General features: G+C 38.5%; 1 protein-coding gene across 2 annotated transcripts in view; it reads right to left on the reverse strand.

Annotated features, from left to right (window-relative positions):
- The window catches only part of LOC108973341 (5-hydroxytryptamine receptor 2A), a 130,297-nt gene that overhangs the window by 54,771 nt on the left and 58,607 nt on the right, over positions 1–16,919 (reverse strand). For both annotated transcript variants that reach the window (XM_018940561.1, XM_018940560.1), the window contains exons 5-6: positions 8,333–8,466; positions 6,494–6,603 (exon numbers count right to left, since the gene is read on the reverse strand). In XM_018940561.1, coding sequence (XP_018796106.1) covers positions 6,494–6,603; positions 8,333–8,466 — 244 coding nt within the window. The remainder of the gene's footprint in view (positions 1–6,493; positions 6,604–8,332; positions 8,467–16,919) is intronic.

Here is a 16,919-nt window from a genome sequence, read left to right on the forward strand (position 1 = left end):
CATTATACACAACAAACTAATAGAGGGTGCTACAAAAGTAACGCGCACGTTTGGTTGTTGGAGAAAGAAAAGGAATTCGTCAGATGCCTCTGCAACATGTGGCAGCTATTCAACTTTGAATGAAACCGTTGTCTATCTCGCCAAGACGCAGAGTAAATATGAAATTATTTTTAAGAAGAAAAGAGAGGACAAGAATTTCCAAAGCTGTGACCAACATAAAATTATCTTATCTAGTCGATATTACCGTTAGATATACTTCAATTGCAGACGTCAYCGGATCATCCATCAATTGGAAAACTGACAACTATTTACTTTTATACCGTAATCAACCTTGTGGAGTACCCTGTATTGTATAAGCAAACCTGGCATATGCTCATAGCAATCGGTTTTACAATTATTATTTTTTGCAAAAATGTGGCATGCAACGAACGCTCGCTGCTTACGACCGGAGCTTTGTTTGTTTATTAATATTTATTTCTTTGTTGGCAATTTTGTACGCTGGCCACATATCTAACCAATTTTGTTGGCCACAACGAAAATTCCACGTTCACTTTATTAATATCCACGGGAAAATCAATTTTAATTTTAATTTATTTCTATGGGCATATTTTTCGGAAACTACGCGGCACTCGTTGTCCAGTGGAGTTTCGGCGTGGAGTTCTGCGGTTTCACCAGGTACATTTCGTGGTTTCGCGTTAGATGAGTGTGTACACTTGTGTGGAAATATGCATGCAGAATAGTTGCCGCCGAAACCACCAAGTCCACCAAGCGCCAATTTAGAATTAATTAATATTTATTTTTCATTTCAGCGCCATAATTTTTTGTCGATTTGCTGCGAATAAAATAATTTGAAATTAATAACGCAAATTCAGAAAGCGAGCAAAATGTTTCGGCGAATAAATGTCTGTCAATTGACATATGTTTTTCCATGAAACAGATTTTTTGTTGCAATTTTTTTTGAATACAAATTTATTAGTTATATTTATTTATTTTAACGGAAGTTGTAGAAAACGAATTTCGCCACAATATAGTGATTAACATTTGCTGTTTTTTCGTAATTTCCATTTTAGATAAACATTTATTCTCAACATGCTTTCAGGCGAAATTCCGATTAATTGCTAGTTAAGTGCTTATGTGTGTATTTGTGGAAGTATTTTTTTCTAGTGACAGCAGAGTAGTAATGAAAACAAATAGAATAAACAACAACAATGGCAACATTTTTACTTCAGTTTAATTATTATTGCTTAGTTGGCTTCAACTCATGGTCTAATGAACTAGTCTATAATCGAGTCACAGCAGTTCTGATTTGGACTCTATAGAAAATATCTCATTTTGTTTAGTTTCTTAAATGTCAAATTATTTCTAAGTGCAAAATATTAAGCAATGATGCAGAGATAGTTAGCTTCATAAACATTTGAAGATTCCCGCCTTAATACGCAAGGACATGTGTGGTATGTTTGTTCGGCACATGGAACTAAAGCAAGTTGAAGATCAACTCCGCAACAGGCACTGTGTTGAAAGACATGACTAAGATATTTCAATGCTTTTCCATAAAGTCTAAACAGAGTAAATAGGCTGCAAGTAGACCATTGTAATAGTTGCTATACCATTCATACCAATACCAATCACATTGTGTCATACCATATAGTGTTTCCAAGGTGAGATTTTAAGCTTAAAAAATTCGGAGAAAAAAGTTACAGCTGTTCAAAAATGAGTGAAAATAATGAAGAAATTCGCTATAATTTGAAATTAGTATACAATAAAGGAAATAATCTTCCGTAAGTCACCAATGAAATTTGTGAAGCTTATGTAGACGACGCTGTATCAGTTCGTGTCGCACAACAATGGTTCGCTCGCTTCCGTTCTGGAAATATCGATGTGAAAGATGCATCTGCCCTAGTCGACCTATCGTTCAAAAAGTTGATTAAATTATGGAAAATATTAACAAGGACCGCCACATAAGCAGCCATGACATCGCCAAGGAACTGAGAAACTTATCATCAAACGAGTCTGAACCATTTAAAAAAGGCTGGCTAAAATAAGAAGCTTGAATTGTCTGTGAAAAATTTAATGGACCGAATTAATAACTGCGATTCTTTGCTGAAACGAAATGAAATCGACTCATTTCTGAAACGAATGGTAATAGGAGGCGAAAAATGGACCAAATACGGCAATATTGTGCGAAAAATATCATGGTCCAGGTGTGGTGAAACTCAACAAATGGTCGCAAAACCAGGATTGACGCCTCGAAAGGTTAGGCTGGGTTTTTGGTGGGATTGGAAAGGAATCATCCACTATAAGCTGCTCCAACCTGTTCGAATGATTGATTCTACAATTTACTGTCAACAACTGATGAGATTGAGGCAACCAAGGGAAGAAATTGCCAGAGCTTATCAACAGGAAGGGCTTGGTCTTCCATCAGGACAACGGTAGACCACACACATGTTTGACGACTCGACAAAAACTGGGAGAGCTTGGCTGGGAAGTTTTGTTGCATCCACCATTAGCCCTGACCTTGCGGAATACCATGTGTTTTGGTCAATGAAGAACTCCCTTAATGGAGTTAAGTTGGCTTCAAGAGAAGACTGTGAATATTACTTGTCACAGTTTTTCGTCGAGAAACCAGAAAAGTTTTATACTGATGGAATAAAAGTTCATTATAAATAGAAAAAAAGTTGAAATTTGATTAGAAATACGAAAAGACTTTTTCGACTACCCGGTAAATGAAGTGCATATGCTATATGCTTGTATAGGAAGGGAATAAACACTATGATTGCATTTGAAATACTTGCAAAGTGAGAACGTTATTAATTATAAAACTTTTTAAATTACGTCTTTCCCTCCTTTGCTTTTTGTATAAAGCTTCAGACAGTTCATACCATATACAAGTACATCAATAATTTTATATACAAACCCACTCATGCTTCGGAGCCGCTTGATTAGGGAATAAAATCATTATTCCAGGCATTTAATGGAACACGTGTTAAGATCAAATAATACTTTGCTCATGTGTCACAAGTACAATATATGCCGCACACAATATGTGAGGAAGGTGGCAACTCTTGGCTATTGCCGCTTCACTTGAATCGGTGACGTCAATTGTCAATCGAAGCAAAATCTTTTCCCCGCGACGTGCTTGTAATTTGATTGATGACATCTGTCAAACTTTTCAAAAAAAAAAAAAAAAAAAATAAAAGCTTACGAATATATGATGTGGACTAGACTTACAGAGAAGTTCAAACGCCTACATTACATGGATGCACTTCCATGTGAAATCCAAAATGGAAGTCAATGATTGAAAATTGACAACAGCATATGTAACAACAACAAATGCGAAGATCTATTTACACTCGTTAACCGTTATTAATATACTAAAAAAGTGAGTGGTGGGCCAAACAAAAGTTTGAAGGCGCGATGAGAGTTGCGCAGATGCTTGCGTGGGAGAGCGAGTTTTGGCAGTTCTTAAGATATTATCTCCGTGTTCCTTTACATATACTCGTATGCACCTATGTTCAACAAGTGAGCTTCTTTTTTTCATTCTCATTTCTTAATCTCAGAATACACGTATTCATATGTAAGTCAACATATACATACATACAATAAGTAACGAAAAAACTGATCGCATTTCTATGATTYCTTTTTGAAGTAAGGGATCAAAGGTAGCAAACCTACCTAATTTGGCTATAGTATTCTAATTAATTGTGATTGACAATTCCTCTGCAAGTGATGATAGGTTTGGCATACTTATTAAATTGTTATTGTTGATTTGATGGGTTAAATTCTTGTATATTTCTTGAAATGTTGTTATTGTTTTATGTAAATTGAAAATTAGTTAATTGTTGCTCTGCAATGCCGGATTTAATTGATTAAGTATTTTTGTGATGTCGCACAGAAAACCTAGATCCGTTATAAATTCTTCATTATTCAATGTTGAAACCAACGATTTTCATAACTCTGAATTATCATCTTCTAGAAATATTTTGACCTCTGCTCTTAGTTCGAAAAGCCTTTGCAAACATTTGCCTCTACTTCGGTGTGTAAAAGTAAATCGTTATGTTCAGCGTCGATTTCTTCTAAGAAAGTTTTAAATTTTCGATGGCTAAGCGCTTTATGACCCCCCTTGATTTTATTTATGATTTTAATTGCTGTTTCCATTGCTTGTACACAACCCAGTTCTTTTGAAAGAAGCACTTGTTGGTGAAGGCAACAATAAAATGCGGGAACCTTAATGTTATTCATAGATAACTGCCCAACCAAACCAATTTTTTGCCCACTATGACCTTCGCACCATCTGTACATATTGCGCTCAATTTATTGGTGTTCGCTATAGAGAAAACATGCTCTTTTAAAGTGTCAAATAGAGTTTTCCCGGTGACGTTAGCAAAGAAAGCAACAGTAGTAACACTTTCTTCAAAAGTCTCAAATCTATCAGTGACAGTTTTTGCACAAATAATTAATTGGCATATGTTGTTACCATCTGTGCTTTCATCTAAGCGTATTGAATAATATCTACAGTTAAACAATCTTTGTTTGGTACAGGACTGTATATATGCACTGAGAACCTCAGTTCTACGTGCTATAGTTTGGTGGGATAATGGCATGGTTTTCAAAATTTCCTGCATTTCTTTACCTTCATCAAAGCATTGCAAAACATTGTCGCTTAAGTTTCTGAAAAACTCGCCATCGGTGAAAGATCTGCCTTGCTTTGCTTATGCAAGTGCAACTACAAAGACATACGTTTTTGTTTGCCATAGGCTGAGAATTTAATTGTAAATAAAATTTTCTTTTGTAATTTTCAAGAAGACTTTTCGGGCGTCTCCCTCGATATTTACAAGATTTTTGTGACAACGTTCATAATGTCTCTTTATGTCATGTTTGCTATTTTTTTTATAACAAATTAAGCATTCTGCACGCTTTTCATTGTTCTCAATAAAAAAATAACATATTTCCCAAATTTGTTGGAACATTTTTAGTGCGTTCTGTTTTTAAAGCATAGTACGTGAATGGTGTTGCTTGCTTGAAATTCTAGCGTCAACTGATCGCAAAATTCTGCTTTGCTTGCCGACGAAGTTGAATACGGTAGCACAATCGTGCTTTCACAGACACTTGTCGCGACATGCTGGTGTAAGGTGTCTGGCTCGCTGTACAACTGTCCGTGCGCTATTGTGCGCATAGTTCGTGGACAACGCTGCTCCAGAATTAAAGACCAATTCATGAAATTTATCGTCAGCTAGCTTCGAAAGCGAACTGGACTTTACTCAGTGCCGTTCAAATGTGTTTTGTTTTTTAATTTATAAACTACAAGAGGCCTTATTTACATAAACACATACATATGTAAGCGATCATCCGAGTTCACTGTAAACTATTTGCTATCACTATTTATACGGTGAGTTTTTGATTTCAACATGTGTTAAATAAATTTACTTGGCTATGTTTTCTCTCAAATTGCCGCTTTATTCCACAGAGAGCGCTGATTGGTGAATTTCCTGTTTGATTGATTAGCTTCGTACGACAGCAAGACACATACTTACATATACCCATGTATACATATCTATATATATATATTATGTAGTATATATTGCGGTATACATATGTGTACATATACTGTAGCCGCCTTTCGGGCTTTTAGGCGCCAAGCCATGAGAGTTGCTGAAAACGAGCTCACACGCCTTCATCTTGTTGTTGTTTTTATTTTATTTGTTTTCTCTTTTTTGATTAGTGCACATTTCGCACACATTTAATTTGTCTAAAATTTTTTTTAAAGTTTGTGTTGTTGTTTTTATTTTTGACTTTTATTTTATTTGCCGTCCGTCTTGCAGATAAACGGCAAAAGCCGGAGAAGTCAATCAAAGCCCTGAAAGCGACTCATTAATCATGATTTGAGTTTGACAAAAGATTAAATACCGACAGTCAAATAAATTTGGAGAAATGAGATATGAGTGACAGCCGAAAATTTTATCGGAGGCGCGTTTAAAGTCCCTGCAAATTTGAAAATAGACATACATATGTGCACACGTACGTTCTGCTTGTGTGCATAGCTTATATGAGCATGTTTGCTTTTTGTTTGCAAAACAACTATTAAATATTCATTTCTTATTTGAACGAGCAATCGCCTTGTATTTCCGTTCGTCCGGCGTCCGAGGTCAACACGGTCAACATATCGATTTCATTTATTTGCTTTCAATCAACGTAAAGCGAGCGTTATCACTGGAATCAATGTGTATGGAGCGACTGAGGCCTGACACACCGATACGCTATCGATTCTCTGCCATTCATCCTAAATAACGTTACACACCATATACCGTTTATTGCCAAATAATCGTCTTGAACACTGACATGCCGGGTGTCAGGCGTTTTATGGCAGCGTTCAGTATATTCTCTTACGTGGATGCTTAAACCTAAATATTCCATACCACACACATACATTCGCACACACACATATATAGTGGAGCAGTTGTCTATTAAAGCTTACAGCACTTCATTCGGTACTCACCTATCGAGCGCGATGGCGACTAAATGCAATATGGAAGCTGTACAGCAGAGCACATCGCACGACGTCCAGATGTCGCACAGCTCCGGTCCAAGTATCCAGCCTTGGCTTATCTTTTCGGAGCGAAAGTTTTTGAGCACGTTTATTAAGTTTTCGTTTAGTTTCGCAGGTCCGTGTGCGTGTGTGAGTGTTCGTTCACACGAGCGCATTTCCAACGAAATATGTTGTAGTTTTGTACAGCCAACATTTTTGTTGTGAAATGGTAATGTTTGCCGTCAAATCGGAGAACACGCGAAGAAATTGGGAAGAGAGAAAATGGTGACAGTGTTAGAAATGTTTAAAGGCGATGATCATGAGTAGAATACAAATTGCATATACGTAACGGTAAAATTCATACTGTCTTAATGCTCGCTAACTTACGTGCTACCCAGCGAAACGATTACCCAGTAGTAATTTTTGGGATACCTAACTTTCCACTAATTCTTCATTTATGTTCAAGAGAATCTGAATACTACTATATAATTAGATTGATATCCCCGATACTAATGTGACCTTGCATTAGAAGTTCATCACAGCGAATAGTTATATTCTGATATTTAGCATAGTGGAAGCCAGGCTTTTTAAAACCATCCTCTCTTTGCAATATTCAGAAAAAAGAAAGGTATGAGCAGCACTGTTTTTTCTGCTCACATATCATGACATCTCAAAATGTTATTATAATGCGTTCAATACGCTTCGTCAACTGTGAGTTCTGTTCTCCGTAAAGCAACAAAGATTCTCGATTTTCAAAATAAGAAATAAGGCGTCAACCCTTGGATATTGAATTCTTTAAAGGAACCGTTCAAGAATACGAGCTCTTCATAAGTCAACCGACCTATCAGCGGATTGAAAGTGCAGAGATAAAACTACATACACAACGAGAGCGTTAAAAAGAAAAGGTTCTCTTTCCCCTCTGGGTGAATGAAAGTTTGTGCGTTAAGCATCGGTTAGTCACGCTACTCTATGATAAAATTTGTACTCCGTACGGCCATACTTACTCACACACACCTGTGTATGTGTGAGCGCTTAACTTTCTGCGACTAGTTGTGCCATTTAAAGTACAGCCTAAGGACATGCGTTCATCATGGAAGGAGGTCATAATATTGGCTTGTGAAATCTGCGAGTCAATTCTGTTTGTATGTATTTATACATGAGTTCTAGAAAAAACAAATGAACGAATATCTTATTGCGCAGGGATAATGATAATCCATAAAGTTTTGCGGTTCTTAGGGTCCTATTATGCTATGGGTTTTACAGAGTAAATATTGCTGTAAAGTCAAAATATATATACAGAATCTTTAGATTCGTCTCCATTTTATGTGTTCAAAAAGAAATATGCTGATGAATAAATTTTGAAAAGTAGTAAAGAGAATCTTGGGCTACAAGTGCGGTGTGAAGAGTTTCAAATTCGGAATACAAATGAGCACTTCAAAGTGGGAAATAAGCGAGGCATAATTGTGGTAGTCATTTACGGCGCACTTTTTGAGGAATTTGAATATCATATTTTGAAGAGGCTTGTTTTTGTTGGCAAAGAAAGGAAATCCTGAATCTTTTATGAGAACTTCAATTGTTGAATTGAGAATATTTATTTGTTGGTACTTATGGACTCGAAAACTACTTGGACGATCGCCTTGAAATCATAACACAATATTTCCATCCGAGATACTAACTTATTGGCTACACTTTAGTTTGGAACCATAATCACACTTGGAGAATGCTGATCTGCTAACATGCAATACTGCGACCCTGATCTACTCGCACCTCTCTTACTGTTCTCTTTTATTTGTGCAGTCACTTGCTTACCTCATAGACGGCGCCCAACGGCATCACCAGACAGGCAACGAATAAATCAGCAACAGCCAATGATGCCACCAAATAATTGGCAACATTCTGCAAGTTGCGTTCCAATATTATGGCAGCAATTACAAAAACGTTTCCTATTGATGAACGCCAGCAGCAACAACAGCGCGGAAAGCGCGGCCAAAAACGAGTCGACGAATGAGCAGCCAGTGTCGATGCCAACGCAGTCAATAATGGTGATTTTTGTTGTTGTTCGTTTTCAGTTTTGTTGATGGCCACAATACAAAAAAAAAAAAAAAAACGTAGCAGCGATGATTTCATGTGAGCCAGAGTTCATGCCGTAAATACGGAGGAATTCATTTCAGTGTTTACAAGCCATTAGCCCCATGTTGGTCGATGTACGTAGTGATGAAAGCGTTCAACAGCACATTATTATAATCAAGGTGCGGAAGTTGCCATGTTTTTGTGGTGCCACATCAGTGTTCGCAATTATCGCCGGTGTTGAAGAGTATTGAAACAGCGAATATTGTGTGGGCGTGGTTGTTGGCATGAAAAGAGAAAAGCGAAGACATAAATATACAGTTATGAATACAGGTCAAGAAAATATGCTTCTGAAATAAAATCAGTTTTCCATAAAAGTCTTCACAATTCTTATGCCGGCTCGTATAAAAACCTCCCATACCATCTCGGTGAACAAATTTAATGTCTCTGGGTGTTTAGTTATTGATTTATTGCGCTTTTAGTAGTTTTTAACAGTACCGTTATACCGGGGAGTAAGTGGGGTTATCTCCTGATTTCTTCTATTTTCATACTGTTGGTAGGAATTCTTGGCAAGGCAAATTTGGTAGCTTTAGGGGTTTAGGAGATATGTGCATTAAACATTAAACCCACTTTTCAAACTTGTTTGGCCATTGATGTCCATTGCTACTGCGATTCCCTGTGCCAGTGCTTAGTTATAACACTTTATAGGTTTACTTGTAATGATGTTTTTTTTTTTTGAATGTTTTTGAAAGGTGATACAGGGTTTGTCCGTAAAGTGATAGGACTGATTTTTTTTCGCAGCGAGTGGAAGTGTACCAATAAAACTTGAACATGTGTGAAAGCGACCCCAAATTTTTTAATAACGCAATCACAGGTGACCAGTCATGGTTCTTTGAGTGTGATCCCGAGTCTTCCGAGTGGTATACAGCAGCGTCTCCTCTACCAAAAAGGGAAGAATGAGCAAATCCCTAGTGAAAACGATGCTCATTGTCTTTTTTGATATCWAAGTCAATCATGAATTAGTTCCTCTTGGACAAACCGTCAAAGCCAAGTTTTACGTGAAAGTCTCAAGGGACTCAAAAGAATGGTCAACCGGTCTGTGAAGACATCGCAGGCGATTGGAAGTTGCATCACAACGTCCCGGCTCAAACCGCCTTTCTTGTGAACAGTTACCTAACCAAGGTCGGAATCCCAACGCTTCCGCAGTCGCCCTACAACCCAGATGTGGCCATCCGGACCGTTTTCAAAGAATTGTAACGATAATCACATAGACATAGTCTTTTTTAGCGTGTCTGCATTTCTATAACTGTAAATACTCCTGGAAGCGAGTGTGTGTATCGAAATTGATCAAACGATTGCGCAGACATGGCACTGTCAATAAGTCACATGTCGATGTGTCAACGTGCAGTGCACCGACATGACAATGACAATGACAACGCTGGAATCGGCGGTGACTTTTCATAGGCGTTAGCCATTTCTCGCTGCGCCAGCCAGTCAAGCCGCTAATGTAGATCAAAATGGATAAGTTGCGATAATGCATGCACAACCATATTATCTTAATGAGCACTTTCAACGGTATGTGTGCATGTGCATGTGCTTGTCGGGGATTATATCTTAATGCATGCGATAAATCATTCACCAAAGCTGGCTGTCATTATAGTTTGCCATGGAAATTATCGCAAATGAATTTATGTGGCGGATAATGAGCCAAATTACTTCAGTTATTTAGGCAGATGCAAATTATCCTTGTTTTACGTTTCTTGTTTCACTTTAAAGATAATTTTAATTTCATCCATTCTATGGATCATTTTATAGTTTATTCTCCCAGGTTTGAGCTTTAAGTATATTACGCCATTCTGAATGTTGAAAGAAGTCAAGAAGAAGGAGGAAACGGACGACCAGGCTGTTCACCGAAGCGGTTAAAATGAATACGAGTAGAGTTGGTTGAGATTAGGACACGAAAGCTTGTAAGTTATTCCAAGCCTACGCCTCTACGTAATTTTCTTCTGCTTTTATTCAAAATTGTATTCAGAAGTAATACGCATTAAGTCTGGTCACTTATCTAACGTGCGCACTTCTTTTAAAGCAAGTTGCCCTCTCGCGCCTTATGCGCATATTTTGGTGTGACAAAGTCCATAAATAACACCTTTTAAGTTGGAAAACTTTATAAAACCATCGCATCATAAACTAAGTTTGCCCCGTTCTTTTATTGCAATTAACGCGACTTAAAGCCCGTAATAGGCGGAACTTAAAAGCGAACTTAGCCTGTGCACCCATAAGTAGTTTCGTTTATGCGGAGTCCATAGCATCCGTAGCTGCGGAGCGTGTTGCGCAAATTGACTTCGCAAACTTTCCCATTTACACTATCTACATGTTAAAGTGCAGCCAACGCCAGCGCCAGCGAGGACATTAAAGCAGCACGGACACAACAGCAACAGCAACAACAAGAGCAGCAAAATGGCTAGAAAAGCAAATCCTTGAAAAATTGTTGGGGAAAAGTAATCATAATGACGTTGATGATTAAAAACTTTACGCGCGTTGCATGTAACAAAATACACACAAACAAAAGCGTACAAATGAAGAGAACGTTGCTTCGACATTAAAGTTGCAGACTTGGAGAGTGCAACAAAATAAAAATGTGTCATGTAATGATAGCCAAGTGGCGACTGGGCGGGGCGTGGCAAGTGGCTTTTTACAATGCAAGCGCTGTGCTGCATCATGGTGGCGAGGGCATTAAATAACCTTAAACAGTGATGACTCGCTCGTAAAATTCGGTGGTTTCAGAGATAGAGAAAGAAAAACAAAATGTTGTGTATATGCAATTGAGTACATAAACACACACATACACCCGCATACTTAAAAGCAAACACGATATGAAAGCGAATTTTGAATTTGCACATTCGTTGTTAAGCTGGATACAGTATCTGTGCACCGAATTGTGGGCAGACAAGAATTTGTATGCCATTTTATATTCTTTTGCCTTGTGCATAGCATCGGTTGGCTGTCCGAATGAGTGTGAGAGCCCTCAGCGGTCTTTTATGGAGGCGCAAGCATCCACTGCCATAAGCGAAAGGCATTAAGTATGGAGAGGAATCAATGAAATACGTTGTCACGTGTGTGTTTGTGCCCTGCCTCTGTCCTTGAATAATTGTGTATACCTCTCACGTGAATTCCGCTTATAAATTCCGCATCGGTTTCAAACCGGTGTCCGTGGTTGTACGCACGCAGTCTGGGCTGCGCAAACACGCAGTATAAGTACATTAGGAAGCATAAAATTAAAGCGGAGATGGAATACGATTTCTCAACTTCTGCCCCAACTATCGTCCCCCCCACCAAAAATTGAGTAGTAAAATAATACTTGTGCTGTGATATCATAAAGAATCAGTGAAAATAAAGTTGGGTAAATCTGCAACACTGCAGTGGTAGTAAGACATGTGATGTGCTTTCATAAGTGGCACATATACGTCTGTATGTACTAGCAGTCGTAAGTGGAAAATAAAACGGAGAAAATGCGCCATAGAAATAAAGATAACTGCTGACGGGAAGTGCTCTCCAAAAAGGTGGGAAAGAATACCGTTTACGAGAATGTTAGGGCCACTTGAAGAGAATGTGAAGATAACGCAAATTTGTTGCAACGCCGAGTAGCTAAGCCACCACTTCCTGGTTGCTTCTTTCCCAGCACAGTGACCCTCAAAAGTAGCAATTATATTTCTGTACACTTATTTCGAGCAGAAAACGTAAACTTCGGATGCTCCGATACCCTTACCAAATATAAAAGTTTCTATACAAGATGTTAAACTCCTATTTATCCAGAATGGACCCAGAATTATCAAACAAATGTCCAGCGTGTAATGATTCCCCGCATGATTTCTTCTCCCTTTGGTCTGACCCCGTCGAAACAGCACGTTTCCTGAGTCTACCGTTGGATGCCGTCATTGCAACGGGAATTAGTTACCCGTTACAACAACAAAAACAACAAGTTAGATAGATAGTTAATATTGAGGTACTGTACTGGGTCCTGCGGTCTATTCTGCCCTCCCCTGTACCACAAATGGTCACCAAGATCCGGCATCCTAAACATCCTTCGATAGTTTAAGGTCTATCGTAGACTGGGTTGCCTTGGCCCAAGCAACCGCTCCATTGGTGACAATATTCTTTACAATCATAGTATACAGTCATCTAATGATACCTAACTTGCACCTCCAGGATTTGGATGGAAGACGTCTGCACATTTCAGATCGATATCTAAAAACTAAATTCTCAGCTCCTCATGCTGGTCATTTGTATATATATTGAAGATTGAGAGACCTATGAACAGACATACATCTGTTAGTCGATAGTAAAATTTTGTACTTAAGAATGCTAAAGTAGCTTCTGCAAACATGTCTTCTGTGAAGAGACGTACAACTTGATATAAATACCTTCTGATTTGTAATTTTATGAAAACTAGAATTTTTACACTTCTATTGTGACAGTAAGAATTTTCAGAAATTTTTATGTAAATTTCCGTCATACTTATAACAAATTGAAAATTTTGTCACTTAACATAAATAAGTCGCAAATATTCTGCTACATTAATAAATAACAACAGCGCGACGAGTAGTCAGCTAATAGCTGTAACACTAGTGGACCACGCGCCATGAGTAACATTCAAACAATGGAGATGTGCACTCCTTTGTGAATTTTTAGAAACTACTCGCATTGCATCAAATTCAGCGGGTGCTGCAGTAAGTAATGATGTATGTATCCGCCGCTTTGATCAAAGGCAAGCGTGTAATGTCCTTGTGTCCTTAGGCACTCGAATGCGCCGGTACAAGGCAATTTCGGCGGCGAATGCGTGAATGTGTATAAAAGTGCAACAGACTGACAACCTAATAACGGTTTCGCTTTGTTTTTCTTTCATGGCGCGTCCTTTTCACTTCAAAGTAGCACTTATGTACATGCTTCCACGCAACTGAAAGAAATATAAATCCGAAAAAGAAATAGAAAGTAAAACGCCCAAAAAGTCCGCTACTCGTGTACACTCTTCTTTCCGCTGATTTACCGAAAATTAAACTTCCGCCACAATTTGTGGCAAGCAATTTTCAAAGCACACTTTCTTTTTTGGTTTCGTTTTGAATAGACTTTCCTCGCCGTTAGCTCACACACATTGCAACGCCTTCCGTGCGACGTCTCTTCTGCGGGTGTGTCCCTGCCACGGTTGCGTAGCTGCCGACTACACAGGCATTCTATTTTGATCTCGTTTTGTTGGTGTAAGCTGGAGACAAGCGACAAGTGTCGGTTGCCGAGTAGGTTATGGCACAGTGTCACTTTTACCTTGGCACTTATGACTGCAAAGAATCCGATAAACGACTTTCACCTGTTTCGCGTAGCTTGTATGCTTCCACACAGCTCTTTACACAACTTGAGCTTCGTCTACACATATGTACAATGTACACTATAGCATTTTAGCTTTACGATGTGCATTATATTTCCTCATTTTTTGGCAACGTTCGTTATTGAGTTTAAGTTCGACGTTTTTCGTATAATTGAAACGAGCATTTCAATACGGTTTCGAAAACAGGTGAAATACCAATGATAGGTGAGGCTTCGAAACCCGTTTAAGGGTCAGATAAGTTTTCGCGCCCACTCTAGGGACAGTTCGTTCATCTCACTTTAGCCATCCGCTTTTAGGATAGATTGAACTTCACACTGGAGTATTTGGTTAAAAACCCTGAAGGGTTGTACAAGAGAAGAGAAACGTGAATTGATTCTCCAAATGCAATCTTACGCAGTTCGTCGAAAATTGAAGCGTTGCTAATATCTTTTGTGTTTGATGCGATGTGTGTCAACCACTTTGTTGCTGTTGTTTCCTTTCAACGCCCGAGCACGTTGAATGTGAATATTAAATTGGGTGCCGTGCAGTGGCAGCTGGAAATGACAAGCGAACGCCCGTGACATGCGAACAATGAAGAAAAATAAGTTTTTCAAACTTTATGCATATGCACTTTCACATACACACATACATACGTCAATACCAAGATTTGTTTGCTACGCATGTGTGCATGTGCTATACACATGTATGTTGGAAATGCGAGAATGCACTTTCTTTGGTTGATTTCCGCTTTTGCGCTCCTGTTTGTTTGCTGTTACGAGCTCATGTGTCACTCATGCTCAATTTCACGTTCAATTGTCGGTGCAAGCACTCTTACACAGGAGCACATGTGTACATATGTATATTGTATACACATATGATGTGCATAGGAGTGTGTATCTCAGCAAACAGCCGCCAATTTGTAGTCTCCGCCTCCGCAATGCATATTTTTATGCCACACAATTTGTTGACAGCGAAATCGTTACTGGCTCGCCTTGCCGCTTAAGGCTTCCCATATAAAAACTATGTTTCGAAGAGCAACCACAAATGCATATTGAATACATAATGTGTTTTACTAAAAAAAAGTTCATTGTTTTTAAATTTGGCCGTTGGCTTTTAACTACTTTGGACCGCCAACTAACTGGTATTGTACAATAATTGACACTTTTCCTTAAAAAATGACTGTGAAAATGACTTGTCGCAGTTTGTCGCCGAGAAACCAGAAACGTTTTACACTGATGGAAAAATATCTTTAGTTGAAAAATGGCTAAAAGTAGTCGTCCAAAATGGTTCACTAAAGTTCATTATAAATATAAAAAGGTGAAGTTTGATTAGAAATACGAAAAGTCGTTTTTCTTAATACCGAACGAAGCCGTCTCATAAGCGTAGAGAGATTTGTTGCTTTCAACAAAATTTACTCCCGAGCGACGAGAGAATTCGACTATTGGAGCAATCGGAGACAAATATTTAGAGTGCAGTGAAGTGTTACAATGATTTTCTGTCTGATTTTGGCCCATTTATCACATCACAGTAGATATTTCAACGAAATGTCGCAAAATACTCCTGCTACTTTAAATGGGACTTTAAATTAAAAGGTGTTTTCCACAAAGTGTCTATTAAGATTTTCCTCTATTAAAAGCCATCCCTACTTATTCGCCTCGCTCTTCTCGCATTTCTGCCTTCGAAGTTTCGGTCGTTTTTGCGCTGTGAATTCCTGTGCAACACCTTTTTTTAGGAGGAAGACAGACCGGCAGTGAATTGTTGATTGTTGTTTAATGCATTTTTGTTGCTATTGTTGTGCCATTGTGGCTGATACCGTTGCCATTTTTCAATTTACCATTTCTACTTTATCACTTGGAATCTTCACGTCACTTTGTGCATGGCTTCAATGTATTCAGCGTTCTCCATTCTCCCAACGTTTGTTGTAGGACTAGATTTTTTCTTTTGATTTCGAAAACTTGTTTTCACCGGCAACAACCGCTGGACATGTGCTTGGCTGTAAACGGCAGGCAGAAAAGATGCGGAGACGTGGCGGAATAAGGCAAAGCAAATAGTGAAAGCAAAATGAAACTATTGCGCTATTTCTTGGTTCTTGGCAACTGCGGCTCTTGTTACGGTTTGCCCATTTTCTGGCGCACAATCTTTGCGTTGTTGTCCTTTCAATTTGATTTCTTTCTACTTTGAATTCTGTTGTCACCAGTTAGTCGCACTTTTTGCTCCTTGTTTTGCCTTCTTCTGCCGTGTTTTGTTTGTCTTTTTTAGGTTTTGCTTTGCTTTTGAACGGCAAGCCTCACTGGGCGTTGCTTGTGCCTTATTTCTTCCATTTTATTTTCAGTGGCTTCTGCAATTTGTTGCATTCTTTGCTAGGCATCAATTGTTCGTTTTTGTTGTTGTTACCTGTTACTTGACGCTAAGCGTAAAACATAAAGCTGCTTGTTTTCTTTCTTTCCATTCTTCCGTCCGAACGCTTCCAGCTACATTTTCAGTTAGATAATACATCTCTGCGCAGTGTGTGTTGCTGTTGTTGTTGGAACAGTTCTTTGCTTTTGTGGATTTGTGCTATTTTATCACCCACAACTTTATTCGGATTAGAGTGTTCAAATAAATGGAATTCTAAGGAAGTCATTTCTAAGAAGGAATCAGTGGTTCGGTGCGGCTTCCTCGCAAGCCTCAACTACTTTGACTATAATTTATATACCTGCAGGTGGCCGGATTTATTTAAAGCGTTTTAGATTGGGGGAGTGTAGTTTATGTTCAAATTGCACAAAGTTCAAGTTCGAGAAAAGATGTGATGGGCCTAGAAGGCGAGATATAAGAGTGAAGAACGGGACTACATCAGGCTCTGCAACATTTTCATAAAATATATCCAAGAATGACTTTACCGGGGAGTTGATATAGTTTTGTGAGTGCAACTTGGAATGGTTTTACATTTCGAGTAACGCTTGGCATTGTACTCTGATCAAATTAGTGTATTTT

The sequence above is a fragment of the Bactrocera latifrons genome, unplaced genomic scaffold (assembly GCF_001853355.1).
Source record: "Bactrocera latifrons isolate USDA-ARS-PBARC rearing strain unplaced genomic scaffold, ASM185335v1 scaffold_47, whole genome shotgun sequence".
Lineage (NCBI taxonomy): Eukaryota > Metazoa > Arthropoda > Insecta > Diptera > Tephritidae > Bactrocera > Bactrocera latifrons.